At 54.4% G+C, this 26,280-nt stretch overlaps 1 protein-coding gene across 5 annotated transcripts in view; it reads right to left on the minus strand.

The window, feature by feature from the left end:
* CTIF (cap binding complex dependent translation initiation factor) overlaps window positions 1-26,280 on the minus strand; it is a 308,542-nt gene that overhangs the window by 74,823 nt on the left and 207,439 nt on the right. For 4 of the 5 annotated variants that reach the window (XM_040632532.1, XM_040632531.1, XM_008691789.2 and 1 more), the window contains 2 exons: window positions 15,191-15,683; window positions 12,024-12,323 (listed from right to left, as the gene is read on the minus strand). In XM_040632532.1, coding sequence (XP_040488466.1) covers window positions 12,024-12,323; window positions 15,191-15,683 — 793 coding nt within the window. The remainder of the gene's footprint in view (window positions 1-12,023; window positions 12,324-15,190; window positions 15,684-26,280) is intronic. The other variant, XM_008691819.2, reaches the window with a different exon arrangement.

Here is a 26,280-nt window from a genome sequence, read left to right on the forward strand (position 1 = left end):
ACTTCAAAACTGCCCTTCTGACCCCTTTATTTTATGGGTGAGGAAGCCACCAGATGGGTGGGAGGGCTGGCCCGAGGTCACGCGGCTGGAGAAATGCAGGGTAGGAGCTAGAACCCAGCCGGCTGGGGCCTCGGTCCCTCCTCCAACACACCTTCAAATCCGCTCCTGAGCACGCCCCATCTTCTCTTCCAGCCCCTAAGCAACTCCCAAATATTTTCCTGGCTCCTCGGTCCTGCACCCCCCATGCAACCTTCATAAGCCCACCGTGCTCAAGGGACTGAGGGAGCCAGACAGAAGGAGCCAGGAGTCCTGCTGCCCCGTGGGAAGGCCGACCCCCAGACCACGGGAGGACCCTGAGGCCCAGAGCACGTGGAACTGGACCAGACTGGCTTCAGACTTCTGTCTCCTGCTCTCCCCGCTGAGGCAGGCCAGAAAACACGTCCTGGGGGGAGGAGGAGAAGGGGCTTCTGTGGAGGAGGGGGAGATAAGAGCGGAGCAGTGAGGCTCTGTGAGGCTGCCCGGCCCCACGGCCTCACCCGCCGCCCTGCTTCTGGTCCCTGTAGGCTAACGGACTGTGGCAGGGAGGGGGCCGGGTGTCTGCGCGGAGATAAGCATGTGGGCACCCACCTCCAGACTGCTCCCCGGAGCAGATCCATAAGGAGGGGCTGAGTGAGCCATGTGAGTGGGCACCTGGGACCCTGCCTTCGACTGCCAGGCCCCTGCCACCTGCCTCAGGGACACCCTGGCATCCCGGGCCCCCCGAGCAGGCTGGCTGGGGCCCCAGATGCAGCGGCCCTCCCTGTCCCTTGCCCAAGACAGTTTGTGGCCCAAGGCTGGAGGGGAGCATGCTACTCTTGAAGGAGAAGTTTTAGGTCTGGTCTAAAACCATCTTGGCTTGCAATGGTGAGAAGCAAGTGCCCGCAGACGAAAGGGCCAGTGTGGTGACTGTGGCCTGGGGTCACTGCCTGGCTGGGCAGCTTCACACCGGGGCTTGCTGACACTGGTGGAGCTCCCCGTGCTTCCTGGACACCCTCGGCCAGGCTGGCAGGGCACCACCTGCCTCATCCCGCCAGGCTCCCCCACACAACTACGCCCCACAGGCTCCTCTCACCTATAAGCCTTTGCTTTGGCTCCTTCTTCCTGTTTTCCTCTGGCTCCCCAAATCTTGTCTCTTCTTTCATGCCTCCTCCCCCAGGAAGCCTTCCCCAGCTGCTAGCACTTAAAGGGCTTGCCCCCTTCTCTGACTTTCCTAAACTGCTCTCTGGTTGAGCTGGTCTTGCCCCTCCAGCAGACATCTAATTGCTAGAGCCAAGTGCCCCCGCTTCACTGGGGTTTAATAGTGCTGAGCACGGGGCACCCAGCAGGGCCTCCACACCACCCCCAGGGCGCCTGTGAGGGCTTTCCTTGTGGCTGAATCCCAGGGCTAGCCAGATGCCACATCTGAATCCCAAGTTCTAGCACGAGTTGGTGGCCCCTGGGCTTGTAGAAGGTCTGGGGGTGGGGGGCTCTTCTAGGAACCTTGATGAATGGGATTCATCAAGGGCAAAGGGAAAAACATGATATTACGAAATTCCGAAGTTCCTCTTGGGGGAGGAGCCTTAAGAGGACACAGGTATTATTACCCCATTTAATGGAAGAGTAAGTGGAGGGCAGCCGGAATGCGAGATCTGCCCAAAGTCGCCAGCTGACTGATACCAGAACCAGGGTTAGACACTGGACCGGGTGGGGGTTGGACGCTGGGCTTCATCAGTGATTTATTCTGCCACGTGGCAGTCTCTGTGGCCTACACACTGGATTCCAAGTGACTCTGCTTCTACACGGTGTTAGACATACTACTCCTTTAATCAGGGGTCTTTCAGCACCCAGAGCAATGCAATGACTGTTGTGTAATGGGGGTCAATGGCAAGTGCGAGTCCAACACATGGAGCTCTGATTTATACGCAGCTGTGCAAGAACGCACTTATCCCAACTACGGAGAGACGTTCATCAGCTGGAGCTGGAGCCCGGCCATCCCTGAATGCCACCTATGCTACCCCCTCCTTCGGTATCACCCCTGCTCCGAGGCCGAGCTGGGCCCTATACAGCAGTGTGGTGGTCTTGGTCACAAACAATCCAGGCACGCACACATATGGTGGCACAACCCCTCTGGAACGTGCTCAGTCCCAGCAGGGACCGTCAAGAGTGGGGTGATCGGCGAGGCAAGCGGCCTCCCCAAGGCCCCTTGCATTGCACTCTGCACCCTGGGATGCCTGGTGACCACTCAGCAGCCACCCAGACAGGAGCTGGGAAGACTTCTGTCCACTTATGGGGACCTCTTATTTGTCCAGGGGGATGGAAACCAGCTTCCCTGAAAGCAGCAAGTTCAAGACAAGAGTGACACTCTTGCTGGCTGTTTACATCGTTGTCCTGTCATCCTCTTTCAGTCCCCTCAACCATCTCCGCCCCACTCCCACCCTCTTTAACTTCTGACAAGTCACTCTCAATCATGCCAGGCATCCAGAACACGGCCAATGCACCCAGGTACGGGGGCAAGAAGGGCGAGGGGGAGGTGCGCCTGGAGCAGCACTGGTCACCCAGAACTCGTGGTTCTCTGATGTAAGAGATTTCTAGATTTCCCAGCATAACATCCTATAACCCATCATACATGTCCTTCTGGAGCGTGGCTTCTGTTGACCTTCCTAGGCCTCTAGTCTCTCATCTACAATATGAAAGGGTTGGATGGGTAATCTATAGATCCTCCCCCCAGGTCCCTACCGTTCTCTGATTTTTAGTTAACCTTGGGTTGCTACAGCTCAAGAAACAACAATGGCTCCCTGGTCCTACTCCATAAAGTCCAAACCCTTTCGTTCCAACTTATGGACTTCCTCCAACTCTCCGCTTACACCGATTCCAGGCCAGCCGGTGTTCCCACTGTCCCTTACCTGCATCGTTTCTTTGGTTCTTGGCTCATTATATCTCCCCCACCAAAAACAACCTCCCAGAAAGCAGTCTGGCAGTTAAAAGTATAATTTCCATGTGGTTCAGCAATTCCCCTTCTAGGCATAGACCCACAAGAATGGAAAGAAGGGGCCAAACAGATATCTGTACACGCACGTTCACAGCGGTGTGACTCACAATAGCCAAAGGACAACACAACCCAAGTGTCCGATGATGAATGAATGGATAGACAAAATGGGCAGATCCACACAATGGAGTATTGTTCAGCCGTGACAAGGAAGGACGTTCTGATGTGTGCTACATGGATGAACCTTGAAACCACTCTGCTAGGTGACATCAGCCCGACACACAAGGGCAACTATCTTGTGAATCCGTGTCTGTGCGGTACGTGTGTGTAGAGCACGAGAGGCATGGAGACAGGTGAGGGGCTGGGGGGTTACTGTCTGGTGGCTACAGGGCTTCTGTTTGGGATGATGAGAGGTTCTGGGGGTGGATGGTGGTAGAGGCTGTGCGACCCCGTGGTTGTGCTTGGGGTTACTCAGGCGCTTAAACGCAGTCCAAATGGTAAATGTTATGTTGCCTATATTTTATCACCATAAAAAAAAGGCCAAATAAAGAAACCTAACCAAACCAAATAAGCCAACAATGACACCATCCTTCTCGTTCTCCTTTTCAGCCCCTCCTGCTGAGTCCAGGTCCCTTGACAAGACTTTCTCGCTCTTCTGGGCTACAAGGCTGGGGCAGGCGTCTGAGTTCCCCAAGCTACGGCGAACAGCAGTCTCCTCGGGGCCTTGTGAACCCTGGGTTCAGAGGAAGAGCATGGACAGTGACTCAAGACTACTGACTTCTCTTTGAAGGAATGACCTTCCGCCATCCACTCCCTGCCCGGAGACTGCCGCTCTTCCCTGGTGGTGGCTGCGAGCCTCCCTGGGGAGCCAGGGACAGGGTGGTGAGCAGTTACATAACCTGCAGGGAGATTTTTTCCATCGGCCCAGGCAGTGCCAGCTTTCCAGAGGCGGCCAGGGCAGGTAGAGGCGCCCTGTCTGGGCCGGCCGTGCCTGGGCAGGGCAGCGATGCTGTGATCTGGAGTGGCTTAGCATAGCTCAGATTCCCGGCGGCGGCTGGGGGCTGGCCACTCACTGAGCTGTGGGGAGGATCTGCTGTCTCCTGCTGGCCTGGCTCTGGGAAAGGGGGAAGGAGGAGGTGCTGGGGGTGAGCTGCCAGCCAGCCAGGGGTGACCCTCTGGGGCCCGGGACACCCGAGCTGGCCTTCTCCGATAACCCACTTATCTACAGTGCCCGCCTCGGCATGGCAGCCTCAGACAGGGAAGCGCCTGGCCAAGTTCTATCAGGGGATTTAGCAGGGAAAATGAAGCCGGGGTGGGGGGTGAGGGTATGCGGGGAGGAGGACACGGCCTGGCAAGGGACACGGGTGATGGCGAAACAATTTCTGACTCGGGTAAAGCTCCCCTGGCCCAGAGATGGGCGGGAGCAGAACACTGAATCTGTCCCCTTCTGCTGCCACCAATGCTCCTTTGTCCCCGCTGGACTGAAGCTCCTGGAACCAACCATCTGATGCTGGCCGAGTACCCACTATGTGTTGGCATGGTTGGGGGGGGCACAAAGATGACAAGAACACAACCTTTGCTCCTAAGACGCCAAGGGACACAGCCTCCGACAAGAAAACAGTAACGGGCAAGCTGTTGCTCCAGGCCCCTTCTGGGACTCGCTGAGGGTCCATGATCATTTTCTTTCCTCTGCTTATTTTCCCATTGAAAATTCAAAAAGGTTTTTTCGTGTTCAAGTCATGGGCTGCTTCTGTCTCACCCAGCACTCCGAAATTCCATTTAGTACTTTTGAAAACCACCATGCCCTCCCACCCCCTCCACCCCACACCACCCCAAGTTGAACAATGTGAGAAACCTGGGGCTTTTGAGACACTCCAGCTGGGGATTCAAGTGCAACACTCAGCCTTTGGACAGTAGTCCACCTGCACAAACTGGGAAGAGACCAGAGGGGTGGGCAATTAGCAGAGACGACACATAGGGAGGCTGGGCCAGGGGGCAAGATATGCAGCAAAAGCTCGATAACGGGTTTGTTGAAAGGAAGAAATGAGGACTGGGGAGAGAAGGTACGATCCGCTCATTCCAAAGCCAGGGTGGGCAACAAGTGTGTCTCCGCCGGGGCTGGTAGGGTAGATTAAGCCTTGCAGCAGCCAAGCATCGGCTCTCCCTGGCGTGGTAGCCGTGCCTGCCACGGACTCTGGTGCAGAAGGTCAAGCTCCTGGGACAGTCGGTCTCCCATGGCATTTGAGGCAGGCTTGCTGGTGCCCACCGTCAGGGGAATATGTATGCAGCTCCCCGTGGCCCTCACAGGGCATGGGCTGCAGTACAGGCAGGCATAATGACTCAAAGGGTGCTTGCACCCCAGCCAGTAGGTGGGGCAACTTTTCTTTTTCTTTTTTTTAAGAAAAAAAGACCTTTTGTGGGTCTTTGCAATCGCCATCGACAATCTGTCCACGGGGAAAGCGGTCTACACAGCCGGGAGCCCTTTGCTTTTATCCCCTCTTGATTTCTAGCAACCAGTGGAGGGGAACTCGGGGTGGGTACAGTCCCAGGCTTTGCTCAGGCTCTGGAATGCACAGAACAATGCGCTTCTATCCCTGGGTATGCCTGGCTCGGGCCAACAGTAAAATTAGTTTCCATGCCTGGAGTGCACGTCGGCTCAGCGGTGGGCGTGCAGAGGTGAGGGAGGTCTGAGTAGGGAGAGGGTGCGAGGGGGAGAACCGGCTCTCACCTCAGGAATAGCAGCTGTGTGGTTCATCTGGATAAAGCCAATGGAGATTGAAGGTGTTTCCTCAGACACCCTTAGCCCTCCACTGGCCCAGAAAGCTCAGACTCAGAGACTGCTGGCAATGCAGCGGGATTATACTGGAAGGGTGGATTTTGGAATCCCCACTGATAGCCTCAGGAGACAGATTCCTGATCTTCCCAACTTTCTGACCCTTACACCCTATCTGGGGGAGGTGGCATAGGAGCCAGGAGCTTGGGGTGCTGGACTAACAGCTCCCATTCAGCCCCATGACTTTGGGTAAGGCTTGTAGCTTTCCTGAGCCACTTTTCTCATCTGTAAACATGGGGAAGGACTCCTGCCCTGGAACCCAGGTCAGAGAGAGAGTCTTGACATTCACACATGGAGTGCTCAGGAGTGGAGGAGCCCATCACACACCAGGGAGCACTGGGACCTAAGACGGAGGGCTCCATCCTTCCCTTACAAGCATTTCCTGAGCACCTACTATGTCCAAGTCATGAGGCCAGCAGCCGGGGACTGATGCCACCTTAGCCAGGACTCCTGCTCTCAAGAGTTTACATTTAGAACAAGAATCAACATTAGCCCCCTCTCCCCCCATAAAAGATGGGAGTTAGGAACTCCAGATTGTGGGTGAAGAGGAACAGGTTTGATTTTCCTGAAACCTTGCAAGAACCATCAGAGAAGCAAGTTCTCTCCGATGAGTGCAGTTAGAAGGATGGCCCAGGGCCTCTGCCCAAGCCAGCAAATGGGGGACCAAGACGGGGCAGAGGATGGGAGAAACAGGGCAAGAGTAGGGTATACCTGTCACACCAGCCCTGGAGATGTATTTTATGTTTCTGATGTACTGACGGGGTAACCAGGCCAGGAAATCTCGAGTGCGCCTTCTGGGCCTAAAACCCATAGTTCAAATCACTCCCAGAGACCCCATCAGAAGCCCCATGCAGCCCCGGCACCACTCAATGGAGTTTCCACGTATCGAAAGCCCCAAACACAGTGCTGACTGGTGACCCAGCCAGAAACACAAGAGTTTATCTGTTCCGTAGCTTGAAGCCAGTTTTTTGTTTTTTGTTTTTTAAAGAAACAATCTTAGAGAAGGTGCTGGTGGAGAAGAATTTATTCTGAAATCTGGTCATATGCCAGATTCCGATTTGGCATTTTGTTTTGTTTGTTTTTTTTTTCACAACAGCCCTGTTGTGTTTACGACTTGAGTTGAGATGAGTTGTTTTTTTTTTTTCTTTTTTTCAAAAAAGGTATCGCATCCTTCTGTTAGATGTGTTGCTGGCAACGGTTGCTAGGGAGAGCTGGGGTCAGTTACAGACACACTGATGCTTGCTCTAATAATACTTCGCTCTGCATAGCTCAGATGCAGACACCTCTCGGCTAAACAGGGCACGCACATTTCAGCAGAGGAGGGCTTGAACTTGTACTACCCAGGCATACCTCGGCAAAGGAGCACTCCCGGAGCCCAAGTGAAAGGCCTGGGGTGGTGACAGGGCAGTGCTGGGCGGAGGGGGCTCGGGCCTCCAATTCCTCTCATTCCAGAGGTCCCATAAAAAGAGGCACTGTCATTCTTCTCCACCTCGTGAAGCTGGAGCCTCCCCTCCCCCCGCCCCACTGCATTATCATCCCGCGATTCCTGGGTAAGGATCAAGGCTGAGAGTTTTGGTGACTTCTGTCACCCGGGGGGCCTGGGCACCCCACATTCTCCTGCAAGTCAGAAAGCATCAAGGCACACACTCTAGTGGGTGTGGGACCCTGCACACGCGAAGTTGGCGCCGGGTGGGAGGGGGTGGAGGGACGCACGCTAGGCAGTGAAGCCAATCGCATCCCCGGCTTTCCCGGGTGGCCCGGCCTCTGGCACACCCTGGCCACGTGGGTTCAGAGTGAGGTCCTTTTCCTAAAACACGTGATACCTGCTCCGACAAATGTCCGAGGCCAAGAAAAAGGAAAAGGACACGGGGAGACAAGCCGAGGACAGAGAGTAATAGGGCCAGCGGCGAGGAGAGACGGCTCTGTGCTCCTGCCCGGTTGACTTGGTTAGCGTGGAGCGGCTCCCGGAGGAACCCTGGAATGATGGCGAGGAATGTGAGAAAGGGCCCCCCAGGATGGTCCAGAACAGCCTCCTTGCTGCCCAGAGGGGAACCCGAGGGCGGACAAGCAAAGCGACTGTTTCAGTGGCCATGTCCCCTGCTCTGGTGTTCGCTCCCTAGCTCAGGCTCCGCGTCCTCCCCACTACTCAAGGAAGAGTCCAGTACCTGCTATGAATTTCTTACTGGCTCACGGGATGACAGGCAGGGCAGCTGGGTCATAGGAGACAACGGCGGCACAATCAGGACATCTCTGGAGTCTCTCTACCTCACAGGTGGTACCCACCTACCCACACAGCAGCATCACTGGGGGAGAGCTTTCAAAAGGATGGCCAACCTGTCCCTGGACAACCGAATTCAACTGGTCTGGGTGGGGTAGGACCCCTGTACCGGTAGGTTTTAAAAGCTCCTCTCCATACGATTCTGATGGGCAGCTAGGCTGAGAACTGCTGGCCTACAGAAAACCCGGTGGCTGAAACTCAGTGTTCCCACTGTGCCTCAGTGGGCCCATCTGTGAAACTGACCCATCACCCCCAAACCATCAGTCATCCAATACAAGGCCTTGTGACTCAACATGTCAGGTCCCTGGGCCCAAGTGCCCGCGTCACCTGGGAGCTCGTCAGACCTGAGAATCTCAGCGCGCGCTCAGAGCGAAGGAACCATATCTGCATTTAAGTGAAATACCAGGCGATTCAAAAGCCCGTTCAAGTTTGAGGAGCACCGATCTAACGCTCGACGCATACAGACATTTAAGAAATGTCTGTTGAATAAGTAGAATTTTATTTACAAGAACAGTAAGAAAAGGACCATATTTAAGGCAAAAAGACTTGGTTTTGATGTAAAAATGGAAGACCATTTTTGAGCCTTGGGATCGGGGATGGGTCCACTGAAGCCCTAGGGGCTCTGGCATTGTCCTGCCAGAAAGGACCATGCTGAGTCCCTGGCTGGGAAGGGTCCTTTGACCTCCCTTTGGCCCCACTCACTGCCCCGTAGGGTCTGCACCCCTGCTTGGCAGGCAGCTCTCACACCTCTACCAGAATGCCCACTAGAGCAGAGCCTGCCCCCTCCCTCTATGCTGCCAGCTCCCACTGCTGAAACCCGGGCAGCAGAAGCAGTCGGCCAAGGAAGGCACCGTCCAAAGCCAGCGCTGGGAGCTGTGTTCATAGGGCACTTCACACCCTGGCCCCATTGCAGCCAGCATCGCTAAGCTGGGCCTCTGACGTGGAGGCAGCAGCCCAACTGGCCGCATGAGGGGCATCTCAGAGGCCACCGAAGCGACTGGCTGGAGATCCAGAGGCAGTGGGTCTCGAGAGGATGGAGCCGAGGACGAGCTGCACTGGGAGAAGGGGAAGGGAAGAGCTCTGGGGGCCGGAGGCGGTCCACCAGGAGAGGGACACAAATCAGGCTTGCCAGAAAATGAAGGCAAGTCAAAAAAGACACCCTTGTGGGCGTGAAGAAGGAAAGTGGGGTTTGATAAGCCATGTCCATTTCCCTCTTGTACCTTGTAAATCTGGGGTGGTGAATGGCCATGAATCAAGCTGCTTGGAAAGCTGACTTCAATCTGCTCCCTCCTCAGTGCCAGGGAGAAGCAGCAGGGCCCGAGGTGGCCCGAGCAGACCCATGGGGTTGGATGCCTCTGGGCCCTGTAATCGGGGAGTGGGGCCGTCAGGAGCTCAGAGGCAGCCTCTAGCCAGCATATCCAGCCTGCCCACCTTGAAAGTGAGTGTCCAGCTCAAGCCCTTCAAGGGGCTCTCTCCTTAGCTTACACAGGAGCTGGGGCTGCCAGCGGTGAACAGGGGGTGACGGGGCCTACGGGGGACATTTCGATTTCTCAATACCTGACCCACAAACACTATATCCAGGCAAATGGCAGATGTGGAACAGACAGCCCTCCTCTGCCCCAGAGACGAGGTGGCATCATAGGGCTGGGGCTCTTGGGCTGGCTCTCAAAGTGTATGTCATACCCAACATTGAGCCATGCTAGGGGCAGGTGGGGTTCTGAGGACTAGGGGCATCCAGGACTGTGTCCGGCAGTGGCAGGGCCCAGGGACAGTGAGGGTGAAGGAGGCTCCCGTGGGCCCCTTGTGTCCCCCCTCGAGGCTCCTGACTCATCTCTAGCAGTGTCAACCTGCAAGGCCCACGGATGAGGGTCAAGCAGCCAAGCCAAGCACTGCCCGGTGGGAGCAGCAGAGGCCCAGCTCCAGCTGATGACCGCTGAATCCGGTCGAGAAGCCCTGGTTCCCAGCTCTCAATTTAGTGCTCTTGCCCTGCGCCAGCATTTGCCAAACTATGTCTCTCGGCACACTAATTCCACAAGACGTTATTAGCCGGGGGATGCAAAGGGGACTCATCGAGTTCGGTGGGGCCAAACAGGTTCCCTTCCTGCTGTGCTGAGCCAGTCCACTTTGTGGCTGGTGGAGAGGCGGGTGTGCCACGGAGCCCCCTTCTGTGGCTGAGCATGTCCCAGGTTGGATGCCCTGCCGGACACTGTGGGCAAGGCTGCTCTGACCACAGGTCGTTGGGAGAAATGCCTGACCTGGGCAGGATCCTGGGTGGACCCTGCGGCCAGCTGCCCTTCCCGGCTGGGTGTGTCTTGTCCCCACACCCTGGATGTCTGTCCACCACTGGCTCTGGCTAGGTTACTTGGAGCTGGCAGCCATTGTCTATAAGTCTTGCCCTATCCTGGCCCTTCTCTGAAAAAGAAGAAAAGCCAAAGCCAAAAGCCGATCCCGTCCCTGACTCCCCCGTGCTTGGCAGTACACTGCTCCCCACCGCCACCCTCCACACTCTCCCAGGACATTCCGGCCCGTGAGGAACATGCCCGATGTGCAAATCCCTCAGGTAATGCGGGAATTCGTCACCAGGGGAGCGTGGGCGATCCAGGAATGGGAACCTGATCGGGGCCTGGAGCTGGAGAGAAGCCACCCGGGCTGGCCAGCGACGGCTCAAGTTGCAGTGGGCAGACTCCCCAGGAAGAGGGGAGGACAGCAGGGATGGAGCCCTGCGGGCAGCACATAGAGGGGGCTCCCTCCTCCCTGTATTTTGGGGAAGAAACGGCAGACTTTGAACCAGCTGGTTAAGACCGGCGTGACCACATGCCTTGGTTTACGCCTGGTGTCTGGGTGTAATTATGGATAGAGCCCCTTGCCTCTGAGAAGGACTGTGGTTTGGATGGCCTATCCTACGCTCACCCTTGCTCAGACAGACCTGCAGGGGGTCTCTCCCAGTTCTGGAACTCGGCATTCAGAAATTCCAGGCTCCTATCTTACCTGATCTGGACTGGAAACTCAGTTCACAGCTCAGCTAGTCTAAGGTACAAAGTCAGAGTAGAGATGACTTTTCTGCAGCCAAGAGTCCCCAGGTGTGGTGGCTGCGCCATGCCACCTGCTACTTCTCCTTGATGCCACCAGTTCACCTGCTAGCACCCATGACAGAAGAGCGGGTACCGGTCTCCAGCTCACTAGATGGAACCATCTTAGTCTATGCGCCCACGTCCGTACCTACTACCCTCTAACGCCGATAAAACAGCACTGAGCACTGGCACCCGTGCAGGAAGAGACGAAAAGGATCGGAATTAAGCTCTCTGGAGGGATTCTGAGTGGGAAGGCACCTAGGAACAAGACAGTCTTGGATCTCCATGCTTCCCCTCTGCCTTAAAAGGGATTTCAGGAAGCCCAGTGTATCGGCAGCCAGACCAAACCTGTCCTGCTCCAAGCCTTTGTGCCTTCTGCTCACCCCCATCTAAGCACCAGCTACACCACCACCAGGGGCTGGGGGGTGGGTGGTGGTCCTGGGCAGGAGGAAGAGGAGGAGAAACAGAGAAGTCCACACCAAGTTCGCGTCTGCTGGGACGCGGAGAGGTCAAAGCACAGAGCCGGGTTAAGACCAAGCGTCAGCGCTCTTATCATGGAAATAGAAAGAGGGAAAGGCTGGTTAAACATGAAACACCTATAAAATTATATTGGTCCATTGTAACCATGGAGCCCTCACACAAACACATGCAAATCCGGACACTCATCCCTCGCCCCTCGAGTGCCTTTTTATTTTCTATAATTAATCGGGCAAGGGTGGAACTCGGGAAAAGTTCCACTGTGGTCAGAATCTGCAGCCTTCTCTCTAGTAATAACCCAGGGGCGGCGCGGCGGGGCGGGGCGGGGCCCGGGAGGCGCAGCTGCCGGTGTCCGGTTACCTGGAGCATGTTCAGAAGCAGGCTCCGGAACTTGGTGCCCTCCACCATGAAGAGCGCCATCTTGTCGCAGAGCTTGGCGGCCGTGAAGGCGAAGCTGCGGTCGGACACGGCCTTCTGGTAGATGGTCCGGACGATCTCGCCCAGCATCTCCTCGGAGTTGGTCGAGTTCTGGGCCTCCTCCATGAAGGTGGTGAGCTTGGCGTCCACATCGCTGCTGTTGTTCCGCATGCTGTTTAAGATCTCAATCAACTTGTCCATCTTGTTCTGCTGAGGGCTGGTGGTCTCCACGGCCACTTCATCCTGGGGGTGTGGGAGACAAACCGGGGTGCGCCTGAGTGGAGCCAAGGAGGTGGGGGTTACCGCTGGGGGTGACCAGTTGGAGGGAGGGCTGCCGCCCCCAGAAAGGATCCAGCCCTACCTTCTCGAACCTGAGATCTGGTCCCTCTCGGAATGCTGACCTCCACCAAGGACCCTTGGGCCCCAGGGTCCTCTGCTGACCTTTTTCTTGGCTCCTGTGACATCTGGGGCTGATCCTTCTTGCAAGCTCTAACTCCTACCCAGGATTCCCATATATATTGGCTGTGTTTGTCTACTTGCCTATAAAATGTCTCAAGCTAGAAATGACTTGATGGGGCTTGTAAAAGATGAAATTAGATAACAAACAAAATATTGAGTCTAAGGGCGGGAAGGAAGGAAGTATCCGAAATGCCTGCCACCTTGGTTAAAGGCACCTACGGGACGGCTATCTTGTCTTCCAGACTCTTGGTTCCTACAGCCCAAGGACGGTCACGTTCTCTGGGTAAACATGGCCGTAGGAGACCGTGCTGGCTCTCTCTAACAAATGCTGTCTCCCAAGGAATCCTGCCATGGGCCACTAAATCGACTGGCACTTCCTGGAAGGAAATTTCAAACAATAAACTCAACACCCTGAAGAAATTTTACTGCAAGTAGATCAGACCCGGGCTGGTGAAGGAAGAAAATGGCATGTGACAGTCTCGAAAGTATTTATTCAAATGCAATGGATTGATGGCCAAGCATGTGATCGCCCTAACTGCTGGGATGTGAGACCGGGGTGAAGGGCAGGGTCAGGGACATAAAGTGAGGTCCCACGCTTGCCCGACTGTTCTCAACAAGGAGAGCTCTAGGTTGGGAGGCATGGACCAGGGTTCTAGAACCTGCTTTCTGCCTCTAGCCATATGGCCACGGGCAGTGGTTCCACTCTCTGGGCCTCAGTTTACTCACCAGTAAGATGAGGAGGTTAGACGATGCATAGCTCTCCCTGAGCCCTGCTACTGTCTACGCCGATGTCCTCCTGGTCTAGGAATCCAGGGGCCTCATCTAAGGGGAGTCCTTGAAACCCATGTATGGGTGCCATGGATCTACCCTATCTGTTCTAGCCCCTCCTTGCCCACCCCACTGCCCAACTGTCTGAGCCCCAGGGCAGAAGAGTGGTCTGTACATAAAGTAACAACCACCCACAAGGGTCTTTACGCATGTCATGACATTTCATCTTCATGGTCTGTCTGCAAGGTCGGTACAGATGAGTCAGCTGGGGCTCAGAGAGGTTAGGTGACTTGCCCAAGGTCACCTAGCCAGTCAAAGGCAGAGCGAGCATCAGCTGGTCTGCTGGACTCTCAAGCCCATGTTGTTTCTTTTTTTTTTTTTTTAAAGATTTTATTTATTTATTCAACAGAGATAGAGATAGCCAGCGAGAGAGGGAACACAAGCAGGGGGAGTGGGAGAGGAAGAAGCAGGCTCATAGCGGAGGAGCCTGATGTGGGGCTCGATCCCGTAACACCGGGATCACGCCCTGAGCCGAAGGCAGATGCCTAACCACTGTGCCGCCCAGGCGCCCCAAGCCCATGTTGTTTCTACTCTGTGACCCTGCAGCTACATTTAGTAGAACTGGAGGGAATGTGCTGAATGACGCTCGCCCCCGGCCAGGCTGTAGGAACATGTCTTGGAAGGTCTTCAGGAGAAGACGTACTGGTCACCAGCTGGGAACCGCTTCCAGGCTCCCACCTTTGAGAAGCGAGGAAATGAGTGATGCTTTCCTCCTGGACCTCACAGCTGCTTGCCCCATGGGGAGCAGTGTGGTGGGAACTCGGGTCCGCAAAGGATGCTGGGAGCAACATCTCAGCTTCAAGCGCTGGCTGGGGAAGACGTCTGACCTGCCTCGTCCTGCGTGAGTGTGGACCTGGGCCTGGCTTCTTGGGCAAAGGGTGGAGGAGAGTAGGCAGTTGACAGAGGCCGGGGAGAAGCTCAGAGCTTCGAGCTCCGCAGAAGCCCCAGAAGGAGGACTCTGGGGAGCGCTGGGGGCAAGCTGGCCTTTCTCAGGAACAGCTCCTCCCCAAGGTGACTTCTCCTGTGTTTCTGGCAGAAAGGGGGCTAGGGTGAGCACAGTGGGCCTGAGGCTGCCAGCAACATAGCCCCATCCCTTCTCTAGAGGCTCAGGGACATGTCCTCCTGAATCAGCGAGCCAGGCTCTGGAAGCCAGGGCCGGGGGGGGGAAAGTGAAGACAGAGAGGTTCGGAGCCGGAGGCGGAGGCAACATTTAAGAAGGCCCTCACCCTCAGGGCTGTGCCAGCGCAGGGTTGGCTCCTGTGGGATGCTGGGGATGAAGGCCTCCTTAAATTTTGTCCCTTTATCCTCCCCTGGCGGCTGTCTGATGAAGGAGAACTGCAAAGCTGAGGCCTGCTCGAACTCCGCCCAACTCACCTTTGCTCTAGACCCTGGCAGGGACCGCAGCTGGCTGGCACTTACCTCGGGGAGAAGCCTCGGTCCTTCTCATAGTATCAGCTCTTGAGTTCCCCCCAAATGCCCTTTAGCACTATCAGGACAGTGTCTGACCACAGACAAGGCTGGAGGGAAGAACAGGCCTTTCCCGCACCCTTCCCATCCCCCTTGGGCATGTGCCCCTTCTTTCCCTTCCCTCTCAGGCTGGGGGCTGGTGCCCAGTGCCCCCCTGGGCCTCTCGGCGGGGGGAGGCAGAAGGCGAGGAGCTGGAATGTGCTGGAGGGGTTCATGCAGAGCTGGCCATGAGCCGGCCCTCTGATGGGCAGGGGTCCCTAAGGCAGTGGTGGCCACCTCAACCCCGCGCCCACCTACCAAAGTGCCTACCTCGCGCTGTCCTCCCTGGTGCAAGAGAACAACAAAAATGCAATTACCGGTACCTTTTCTTTCAGCCTTCGCCGCAGCCTGTCTTTGGAAGACTGGAGCAGGGTAATTTTGGGCCGCTCCCCGATGCGCTCGGGAATAATACTGTCTTTACGCTTTGTCTCAGCCTCCGGACCCCCCGGCTGCTGTGGGGGCAGCCTCTCAGAAGCCACCGGGGCTGGGGCATCAGGGCTGTGGGGGGGCTCGAGGCCACTGTGCCCAGTGTCCCCCAGGACGTCCTCAAGTTTGGAGCTCTCCATGGTCACGGTCTCTTTGGCATTGCGGTGGGCACCTGCCTCCCCCTTGTCGCCTGGTGGGTGTTTCATGTTGCTGTGGTGCCAGCGCCGGTTCTGGCTGTAGCCGTGATGGGTGGGCCTCCCTGAGGGGTGGGGCGCGGAGCCCCCCTGGTAGGATTTCTGGTGGTCCCTGTTGTGTTTGGCACTGCCTGGCTGGTGGTCACCATGCTGTTGGGGCTTGTTTCCTCCGGGAGGTCTCTGCTGCCGTCTGCAAACCAAAGAGGGAAGACACAGAGGGTCACCAGGAGGGCTGCGCAGGGTCCCTGTGCCAAACACCAGGCGAGCAATTCATTGAGTTGTTCATTCATTCGTTCTCGGAGCTCCCTTCCGGAGCACCTCCTCCGTGCCAGGCTCGGTGACTGGGGCCGGCGGCTACAGCAGAGCGGGAGACAGACACGTCCCTGTGATTCCCGAGGGTCTAAGTTGGTCGTTGAGTTCAAGTATTATTTTATTCCCTTATTAGAATACCCATCAGCACATGCGTGGGGAACCAAATTCAAAGGAGGCGCGAGAGGAGAGAGAGAATCCTCCCGACCCTGACAGCAGCCACCCAGCCCTGTTCTCTTGAAGCAACTGTGACCACTTTGGGAAGCTTCCAAACATATTCCATGCACGTTACAGCAAAGATACATACACTGACCTGCGTCTGGTAACAACTATCCTGTTAATGAATTTTTACCATAATGGCTCTTGTAAATTTATAGCATTTGTTAAACAATCTTTTTTTTTTTTTTTTTTTTGTTAGATTGACATTTCCACCCCAAGCCCCTTAACAAAATGTGCAATGAAAAGTTGTCACGGGCTGAATTGTGTGTCCCCCACCCCCACAATTCACATGTGGAAGCCCCAATCCTTACGACCTCAGAATGTGACTGTATTTGAAGATAGGGCCCTTAAAGAGGGGATTAAGTTAATCCGCTAGGCCATTAGGGTGGGCCCCAATCCAATCTGACTGATGTCCTTATGAGAGGAAATCTAGACACAGAGAGACAGCAGGGATGCAGGCACGCAGAAGAAAGACCGCGTGAGGAGATGGCAAGACAGCCACCTGCAAGGGGAGATGCCCCAGAAGACACCAATCCTTGCAGACACCTTAACCTCGGACTGTCAGCCTCTAGAATTCCCAGAAACTAAATTTCTGTTGCTGAGCCACCCTGTCTTGGTATTTCATTACGGGAGTTCGAGCTAACTACTACAAAAGTGACATTTGACTCACTGATTTACTGGACACGCTATTTTCGAAGGCAGAGAATATCACATGGAACAGATTTGAGGTGTGCACATGGGATGAGCCCCAAACGTTTTGATTTGTGGACTGAAGGTAGGCGAGAGGATGGGAGGGTGCGTGCTGGGGACCCTCTGGCTTGTGTACAAAGCCTGCTTTCATCTCTGGAAGCCCTTTTGTGCCCATCCTCATGGTATTCTCCAAACCCTGACCTTATATGCAGTGCAGATGGAGAACAAGATAACCACGAGCCCCTCAAAACTTGCAAAGTCGGTGAAGGAAGTTTCCAGAAAGACTTTACCTTCTGAAGAATGAGGCTTATACCCTTGTTTGTGACTGATCTCTCTGGTGGGCAGAACAGACCTTCATTGCATTGCATTTTATAAACAAAAAAGGTATTTATTTACTTTGAAACTATTATTACTTATACAAACTCAATTATAATGTTCACTTGATAATTTTGTACCTGTGAGAATTTGGAGGCATCTTGGGTTGAGGTGAAACATATCACTTTCCCATTAAAATAAATGAAAACAACATTTTTTTTTCATTGAAAAGCTTTCCCTACTAGCAAGGTTTTTAAGGGGGAATTAATGTTGTCAAGTGAGAGACAGGTATGTAGTCTTTTGTTTGCACACAAATGGCAACTATAAAACATTGTATGGTAGCAGTAGAAATTAGTATGTTTCCGATATGAAATCTGACGATTTGTTACAGGCGTCTCTAGAACTGTAAACCACTGGACCTTGTAATTCCAGCTGTGGCAATTTACCCAAAGGAAATAATCAAAAGCCTTGCACAGGGATGTAGGTACAAGGGTGTTCATCATGGCAGGTGTGTTAACAGGGAGAAACTGAACGGAGAACATTAAGAACATGGTGTAAGACTTGACTCTGGTTGATGGGACACCCGTTTGTAGAATGTATAGCATGGTGCTATTTTTTAAAGCAAATAATTACGTGCCTAGAAAAATCTGGAAGCAGACACACCAAAATGCTAACAGTGGTTATCTCTGGGGGATGGGATGAGGATTTTTCTTTTCTATTTGTGTTTTCTAAATGAACATGAATTTCTTTTCCTCTTTTTGTTAGAGGGGGAGGGGCAGAGGACGAGGGAGCGAGAGAACCCCCGCCGGCTCTTCCATGTGGGGCTCCGTCTGACAAGCCTGAGATTGAAACCAAGAGTCTGATGCTTAACCTACTGAGCCACTCAGGTGCCCCAGGGTAGTTGCTTATTTAGTTTTAAAAAAACCCCCAAACTGTTGAACTATTTTCCAGAGAGGCTGTACCATTTCACATGCCCACCACCACCACACACGCTGTTTTCAGTCGCTATTTCTCTGGGTAATTCCGGCCCCATCCCTTCCCTCCTTGACTGTACGGATTCTGAGAATACGTATGTTAGACACGCTATTATGGACTCCCAGGGCCCAGAAGCTTGTTCACCTTTTCCCCCAGCCTATTTGCTCTTTGTGGCTCAGACTGGATTGTTTCTATCCTATCTTCCAGTACTCCGGTTTCTTGCCCTTGTCCCCACATTCTGCTGCTGAGGCCATGCATTGAGTTTTTAATTTAACTATTAAGTTTCATTTGGGTCCTTGTTATAGCTTCTATTTCTCTGCCAAGACCTAATTTTTCACTTGTTTCAAGTGTGTTCCTAATTGTCCTTTGAAGCATTTTTATGCCGGCTGCTTTAAAATCTTTTGTCAGATAACTCTAACATTTCTGTCATCTTGGTCTTGGCATCTATTGTATTTCCTCATTCAGTGGAGATCTTTCTGGGTTTCAGTATGACTAGGAGATTTTTGGTTGAAACCTGGACATCTTGGGTATTATATTCCGTGAGTCTGGACTTAATTAAGTCCAGAGTCTCGAAACTGTTTTAGCAGGCTTCCTCTGACCTCGCTCCAGGAGCAAAAGGGCTGCCGTGCCTGGTTACCGCCAAGCGGGGGAGTAGAGGTCGGGTTCCCTGCTGGGCCTTCTCTGACACCCCAAGGGAGGTCCTCTTTACTGCTGAGCAGGGGTGGGAATTCTGGCTCCCCACACTGACACCTCCCTGGCTGGGAGAGGAAGGGCACACACTGCTACCCCCCAAGTGGCCTCCACTGACCCAGAGGGAGGGGTGTTCAGTGCCCCACGGGGACAAGTCCCAAGACCTCACTCAGCCTTTCTGACGCCATCCTGGTGGAGCATTTGGGAGCCCCCTCAGAGCCCGGCGAGTGTCAACTCTTGGGTCTTTCCTTGGCCTTTGCTTGTGTGGGTCAGGGCAGAGTTTGCTTTTTTTTCTGGGAGGGTTGCCTACAGTTGAGTGTTGACCATCCAAGAGTTTTCTGCCTTGCAAGGCCGCCCCTTTCCTGGTCCTTTGGCTAGACAGGGCAGGTTTCTGTTGGGGCTTTTTGGTCTGCCTGTGCCTACTGGCGTTTCTGCGTTGCCGGCTTCTTTAGCTCTAAGTGTGGGATCTGTAAGGCCAGGAAGAAAATGGAGCAAGTTACTACTCTATCATTCCTCGGGCGCCATGGTTCCAGGCTGGTCTGCCTTCTCTTCAACCTTTTGGAGTCCTCTTATGTTTGTGTTTAAATAGAATGTTCAGGGTTTCTAGTTGTCTGTATTTATTTAAATAATTTAAGAGTCATTCTAGAAACATCTACGGAAACCTGGTATATGGAACTGAGTCCAGCAGCCTGGGTGTGCCCTGGGCCCTTCTCATGAGGCCCGCATGGTATTTTTCATCCGTGATGTCCAGGCTCCATCTCATTTGGTCTGAAGCACATCCCCGGTGCAAAGAGCCTCTCGGCCCTGGTCCTCAGGGAGATTCAGAATCAGCCCCTCCATCTCACACCCCTCTCCTCTGCAGGCATGCCTACAACTCTCGGTTTTATTCCCCAGTGGACTCATTCTAAAAACAGGGATCAGCAAGGCACCAATGCTTTCAGTTCTGGAAGATGGTCCGTTTGCATTCACCGAAGGGAGGGGCTCATAAGCACTGGTACCCAGGAAAGTGCTGGGGCCCATGCTCAAAATGAGTCCCTGCGTCACCTTCTTTCCAGCATCACCAACCGGCCTTCAGACTGCCCAGACCTAAATCCAGATGTCTGAACCACAAGTCGGCTCGGAAGCTGGCAGCCCTCACCTGAGAGGCACAGACCGGCCTCTGTCGGGAGAGAGCAGGCAGCTGGGAGGAATTCTATGCCCGCCCCCCCCAGAGTGCCACATGCCTGTGACATTTTGTGAATTCTCCCTGCTTTTATTTTTCAATGACTTTCAAGTAATTCGCCCTCTCTCCTTCCACTCTCTTTGTTCTCGGAGTATGAGTAATTTTTAAGCCCAGAGAAGAACCTTGGAAATTCCCTGGCAGATAACACTTGATTTTCACGACTTTTCCCATCCTTATTTAGAAAATTTGTGGTGCCTGCAGCTATGGCCCAAGGAATGCCCCCAAAGGATGGTTGACCAAGTCCTTCCCAGCATTTGTCTTGAAACGGTCTGGCTTCCCACTTGTCGTATCAGGGATTTCCCTGTCTCTGCCCAACATCCTCCCTCCTTACCCCCACAAAACAAAACAAAACAAAACAAAACAAAAAAACAAAACAAAACTTCTTTTCACCTGGAGGAGGAAGGAGGCAATTTTGACACGGCTGGCGGTCAAGGGCTCAGAAAGAAAGCAGCTAGGTCTTGCAGACATTCTGCTGTTCTTGGTGGAAATTTTGGGAGGCCTGGGATTCCAAGTCATCCCAGTTTGCAAGACCTTGGAGCCAGCCAGTTCTGTCCATACCGCAATGACCAAGAACGCCCAGGTGGCTGGGTATTTAGTGGGTGTTCTCAAACCCATTCTGCCTGGGTGTCAGCTCCTTTGCACACATGGAGTGCTGTCTGCAGGCAGGAGGGGAGGCCCGGGAATCCACCCTTAGGCGCCCCTCCTACCTGGGCAGGCAAGACAAAGAAGTCAAAAAGAAGAGGGCTGATGGGGGGCTGGGCGGCAAATGATATTGGCTGGGTGGCCCCTTGGTGGGGGGGGGCACGGAAGAGCCAGATGCCAATGGAGGCAATGGGCACGAAGCCTTTTTCTTTCCTTTTTCCTCCTTCCTATTCAAGGCTCTGATTAATTCTCAGGGCCACCGATTGCTGGGACTGGTCTCTGTGTGCAGGCTGGTCAAGAAGCTTTCTTCCCATTTTACAGATCAGTCAACAGAGGCTCAAGGAGGTGAAGTCCCACACACCCTCTGGAGTGTGCCCAGCCTGACAGCTAGTCCCAGCCCCCAGTGCCCACCTCCTGTCTGTCTCCCGTTTTCCCTCAGATCCAGCCCTTCAGGAGAGAAGGGCCGAGTGACCACTGAGATCTGCTGTGGTGATGGCCACACGAGGCCCATGTTCTGGGCGTGGGAAAGGGCTGAGAGAGTCCTAGCCACTGGCGCAGACTGGGGGCTGGGCCTCGGTCCCCAACAATGGAGACCCAGGCTTCCCCGCTCTGGCCATTCACAAATATTAGTCAGTGGTCGCTGGCTGAGCTGGCCCAGACTAGCTCCTCTCTCCTCTGCATGTGTTGGCCCCGGGTTTCATCGATACCTCCCTTTAGGGCCAGCTGGCCATTCACCACGAAACCTGTGGGTTTAGGTTTGGCCCGGCTGCGGGTGAGCTGCTTTGCTCCCAGTGGCCAGGCAAGAGGAAGCACTTGGTCTCAGATCCACGGACGTGTGGGTCCAGGTTTTGGAAACATAGTAGACATGCAATTTTGCAGCCTTGTGAGCAAAAAAAAAAGGAGGGGGCAAAAATCCATCTCCCTGTCTTCTCATGACGCTCTAATCTCTCTGGGGAAGTCGTCTCTGGTGGTGGAGGTAGAGGGGAGAGGGATGGCTCAGGAGATAAGATTAATATTCCATTTGTGCCACGGGCAACACCTGCTGTTAGGGAAATAATGCTTTTTTTTTTTTTTCTTTTGGGAGAATGGAAATTGTCAGTATGCTTTTTCCATCACTCATTTAGTTTATTCTTCCTTCTTTGGGTTCTGAAATCAGATGTCTTGTTTCACTCTAAGACTGCGCTCTTTTATTAAAAAAAAAGAAAAGAAAAAAAAGTTCCCCACACCACAGCTGCATTTTGGGAGGTGGGTGTAGGGAGAATAACTTCAGATTTTGTTTTAAAAAATGATTCTAACGGCAGTCCAAATGCAGACAAACGTCTCTCTGTTCATTTTTTATTTCATAATTGTTCCCAACTAGATATTCCGAGGGCCACTGACTTATTATGGGTCTCTCCATGTCGGACACTTTACCACATAATTTGTAGGTCTGCTTAAAAATTTCTGAAAGCAAAATTCCTAGGGCAAGTGGTTTTAAAACTATGCGTGGGCTCGTATTTCTTGCCTTCAGGAAAAGTGATGACTGCTTATTACTAGCTTAGGCGTCTCTACTCCTGCCCACCTACACACGCCCTGTGCGGGGTCCCACCTTCCCCAGCCCAGCCGCCGGGGCCACGCGAGAGCCGGACAGGCGCAGGCGCAGGGCTCCTCCGCAGCTCTGGGGCCGCTTGGCTTAGCGCAGGCACGGGGGGCCTGGGAACGAGGGTCACGGCCACACACACGCCTGCCCCCACTTGCAAAAGACTGGCACGCTTCCCAAGGGAAAGCATAGGGTTCAGGGAGCCAACGGAGGGAAACATGCCACTGGCTTAACAGAGGGACCAGAATCATGGCGGCCTGTATTAACCGAGCACCTACTGTGTGCTCGGGGCTGGAGGACGTGATGGAAATCCACTGGGTCTGTTCCACAGGACACCCCTCAGCAGGCCTGTCTGGGAGCCCACTGCCGGTTGTGTGGCTCTGTGTCTGTTCCCAGCTGTGCTGGCGCCCAGCTCAGGGGTGGCTGTGATGACTATGGAGTGACGGCATGACAGTTTCACAGATGACTAAGCCACAGTTCAGAGAGGTGGCCTTTTCCCCTCAGGTTTCCCAAGGACAGAGTGACGAAGCCTGTTCGGGAACTCCGATCCGTGTTTCCGCTCTAAGGTGCTGCCGGACACGCTGTACGACTGGAGTGTGCAGTTACTTGTCTAGGGTCTTACTGCTGTCTGGGGAACCAGGGCACCACCACAGCTCCGACAGCCGAGTCCCCCTGGAATCGCCAGGGCCGCCGTCAACACCGTGGTGGTGACGGCAGCATGCTGTGGGCGGGTTCTCTGAGGGCCAGGCCTGCTCCCCACACCGGGGTCCCCTGACGGTCCCTTGAGGAGAGCGCCTGCTTGCTTCAGGAACACTCCCGCTGCCTCAGACGGTCAGCCGAGCTCCGGGCTCTCCCGCTCCAGCAGACTGGGGGGCTCTCCTCGTGTTCTGAATTCGGAGCAAAATAATTCCAAGACTGGTCTCTGCCAGCCGAGGCCAAGGTTCACGTAAGAAGTGTGGTATTCCACTGCATGGATCGTAAAGCTTCGGAAACCAGACGTTCACCTGGCCAAAGGGATGGTGTGGAATGGAAATGAGAGGGTCTGACCGGTACCTCTGCTCCCCGAAGACAGAGAAGAGACTTTGCCAGTTGTGGAAGGCGAGAGGGAAGGCTGCTTCGTTTATTGCTTCGTTAATGGCACACGTTGTGAGATTCTGCTCTGCCTGGAGGTTAATTGGAGGTGTCAATGGGCTTGCCCAAGGCCACAGAGCTCCTGGGACACTCTGAGGGGGACCGGGGCCGTGGGCGACAAAAGCTGTTCAGCGGCCCCTCCAGAGTGTCTCTGTGCCTCTCCTAATCCCATCTGGGCTCCAAGGCCCAGAGCTGCTCAGCAGCCTTCCCCAGCTCCCTGAAGGCCCCCTCCCCCTCTTTCAGACTCCTAACGTGATTACAGCTTGATTTCCTAGTCTATACCACCGAATGGCCTTGCCCGTTCCTCTTGTATGGCCTTAAAAACATCCACTTCCTTTGGGTGGGGCAGAACCTTCTCTCTATCTCCCTCAGGGTCTGGCTGGAAGCTGGACGTTCATTCATGCCTCCGGTGAGCCCCACAATGTGCCAGGCCCTGGGGACACAGTGGTGACCCTGACACAGGGCAATGTTCTCATGACGCTTAGGATCCATTTGGAGAGACAGACACTAATCCATTAATTATAGAAACAGGTTATCTGGCAACCATCAGGGACATGAGTCATGAAGGAAAGGAAGCAGAGAGTAGCCCAGGGTCTGTGACAGCCTTGTCCCGGAGGCAGAACAGACCACATACTTTGTGGGACCCAATGCAAAACGACAATGTGGGCCTCTTGTTAAAAAACTACTGAGAATTCCAAGATGGCGCTGGCAGACCATCAAACCCAGCATGGCCCTCCTGAGCCCTGCCCAGAGCGGCCCTGAAGGACAGGGCTGGAAGTGCGATAACAAGGACATAGAGTACTAGTAAGAAAAACATGCAAGCATGTATGAAGCACTGACCATGTGCCAGGCACGACTTCCATTTCAGCCGAACAGGGAGGGACTGTTGTTAACCCCATTGTACAGCGAGGTCATGAGGCACAGAGAAGGTAAGTACTTGTTGAAGGCCACACAGCTTGCAAGACGTAGAGCTTGGGTTTAAATTTAGGTAGTCTGACCTTAGAATGTGTGCTCTCAACCACCACGCTCTCTTGCCTCATGGTTTTGAGGCCTGTCAGAGGGTCCTAAGGGCCTGGAGCAGCCCCATCACTGCTGAGCCACTGAAACCCAAATCCAAATCCAGAGGATCTCAGGCGTTGGCCAAAGCCAGAGGGGGAAGGGACTGTGGGCTGGCAGTGTGTGGCGGAAGCAGGGCTAGATATGCAGAAGCAAAGGCCAAAGGCTGAGCCCGAGGCCACTGGGAACAGGGAAGCTGAGGCCCGTGGGAGGGGAAGGGGAAAGCCTGGGAGGGCTCTGGACAGAGCCCCAAGTCGAGGTTTGGAAATCCGGCTTCCAGCCTTGGCTCCACTGTGTCTGGGGAAAACCACAGAAGCCACGTGTGGCCCTCGGGTTTCCATCTGTGCTGGGAACAATCCTTTCCTCACCAGTCTGCTAGTTCCCGTGGCTGGGGCCTGTGGGGCAGGGCTGGGAGGCTGAGTTTTCGGGGTGGCCCTGAACCCTGGGGGAAGGGAAGGAGGAGCTGTAGACTCCTGCCACCTTCCTCCATCTCCGGGGAGCACAGAAGGCCATGGAGAAATGGCTTTCTTTGGGGTATTAGCAGGGGTCCCTAGTCTCACTCAACTGCTCAGGCATTTCTGAGGTGCTCCTCCCAGCACTCCTGGTCATCGGGGCTCTCGGCCAGCCTTGCCCAGCACAGCAGCGCTGGGCAGCTTTGACAGTCCTCTGACTCCTCACGTCTCACTATTCCCACCTGCAGAATGGGAATACTAAAACCGCACTCAAGGTGTCCCCTTCGGTGAGTGCCCCCCTTCTCTGCATTCCTGCCTGGGTCACCGGGCTGGTCAGAAATTACAACACAATCAAGGCCAGGAGAGCATTTGGGGAACAAAGGCACATTATAAATACGAGGCATTATTTTTGTTCCAGCGTGAATCAGGCATTCCAAGAATCCTTGGCCTTCTGCGTTCTTAGGCAGCGTGATGTCATGGGATGAGCGCGCGGCTGCCTTGGCGGAGTGTTTCCAGAAGGCCCTCGCCCTTCTGTGCTGCCCGGCCCAGCCCTGCAGGCACTCAGGTCCGGCTGCGGACCCTCAGTGCGGCCTGCTGGCGAGTCGGGGTGTCCCCCGAGCTACGCGTCTGCTCTGGGCGCTCACTCACAGGCTGGCAGACCTCAGCCGTGGATGCTGGGATGTTCATGGGTCTCAGCGGGGATGTTCGATTTTCCAGCTCTAAGCACCTGTGGCAAACCGGGCCCAGTCACGTGACTCAACACCAGGTAGTAAAATCTGGCTCTAGCCACCGTTTTGGAGGCTTGAGAGTCTGCCGGCTCCCACCCACTTTTCCTAAAGAACGGAGGTGGCCCAGCTGTGGGTGTGAACTTGCAGCCCTGTGCACCTTCTCCCACAGGCCCGCACTGCCTCCAATATGGAAGGTGCTCAACCCCCCATCCCCGCCAGTGCACTTTCCAAGACGCAACACGCGGCCGTAGTTCAAAGTATGGGTGGAGGAGCCGGACCCCCAGAGTTCAGGCCCTGGCTCTGTACTTCCAGCTGTGCAAGGCTGGGCAAGTACTTCCACCTCTCCAGGTCTTAGCTTCTTCATCTTTAAAATGGGGACAGAGTCCCCCCATCTCCTAGGGTTCCTGGAGTCCTAAAGAAGCTCAAGTGTTATATGAGGGTTTGCTTGTAATGATAACATGTTGTGGGTTTTCCAAGCAATACAGCAAGAATCCATCAGATATTCAGAGGAAGCAACGAGTATGAGCACACCCATAGTACAGGCGGGAGAGCTGAGGCTGTGGGGAAAACAGGCTGCTTCAAGTGTTAGGAATCAAGGAAGAAACTCCAAGAAGTCCAGCTTCTGGCTTTTGCTCTCATTCTAGCCTCTAAGGGCTGCATCCTGAGTATCATTTCTCAGGATGGAATTCTTCATCACCAAATGCTCACACGGTTATCCCAAGAGAAACGCTGCCCCAGGGGGTCCCCGCAGGCTTGGGGGCCACCTCCAATGACTTGTT

Source organism: Ursus maritimus, unplaced genomic scaffold (genome assembly GCF_017311325.1).
Source record: "Ursus maritimus isolate PB19 unplaced genomic scaffold, ASM1731132v1 scaffold_18, whole genome shotgun sequence".
In the NCBI taxonomy this organism is placed as follows: Eukaryota; Metazoa; Chordata; class Mammalia; order Carnivora; family Ursidae; genus Ursus; species Ursus maritimus.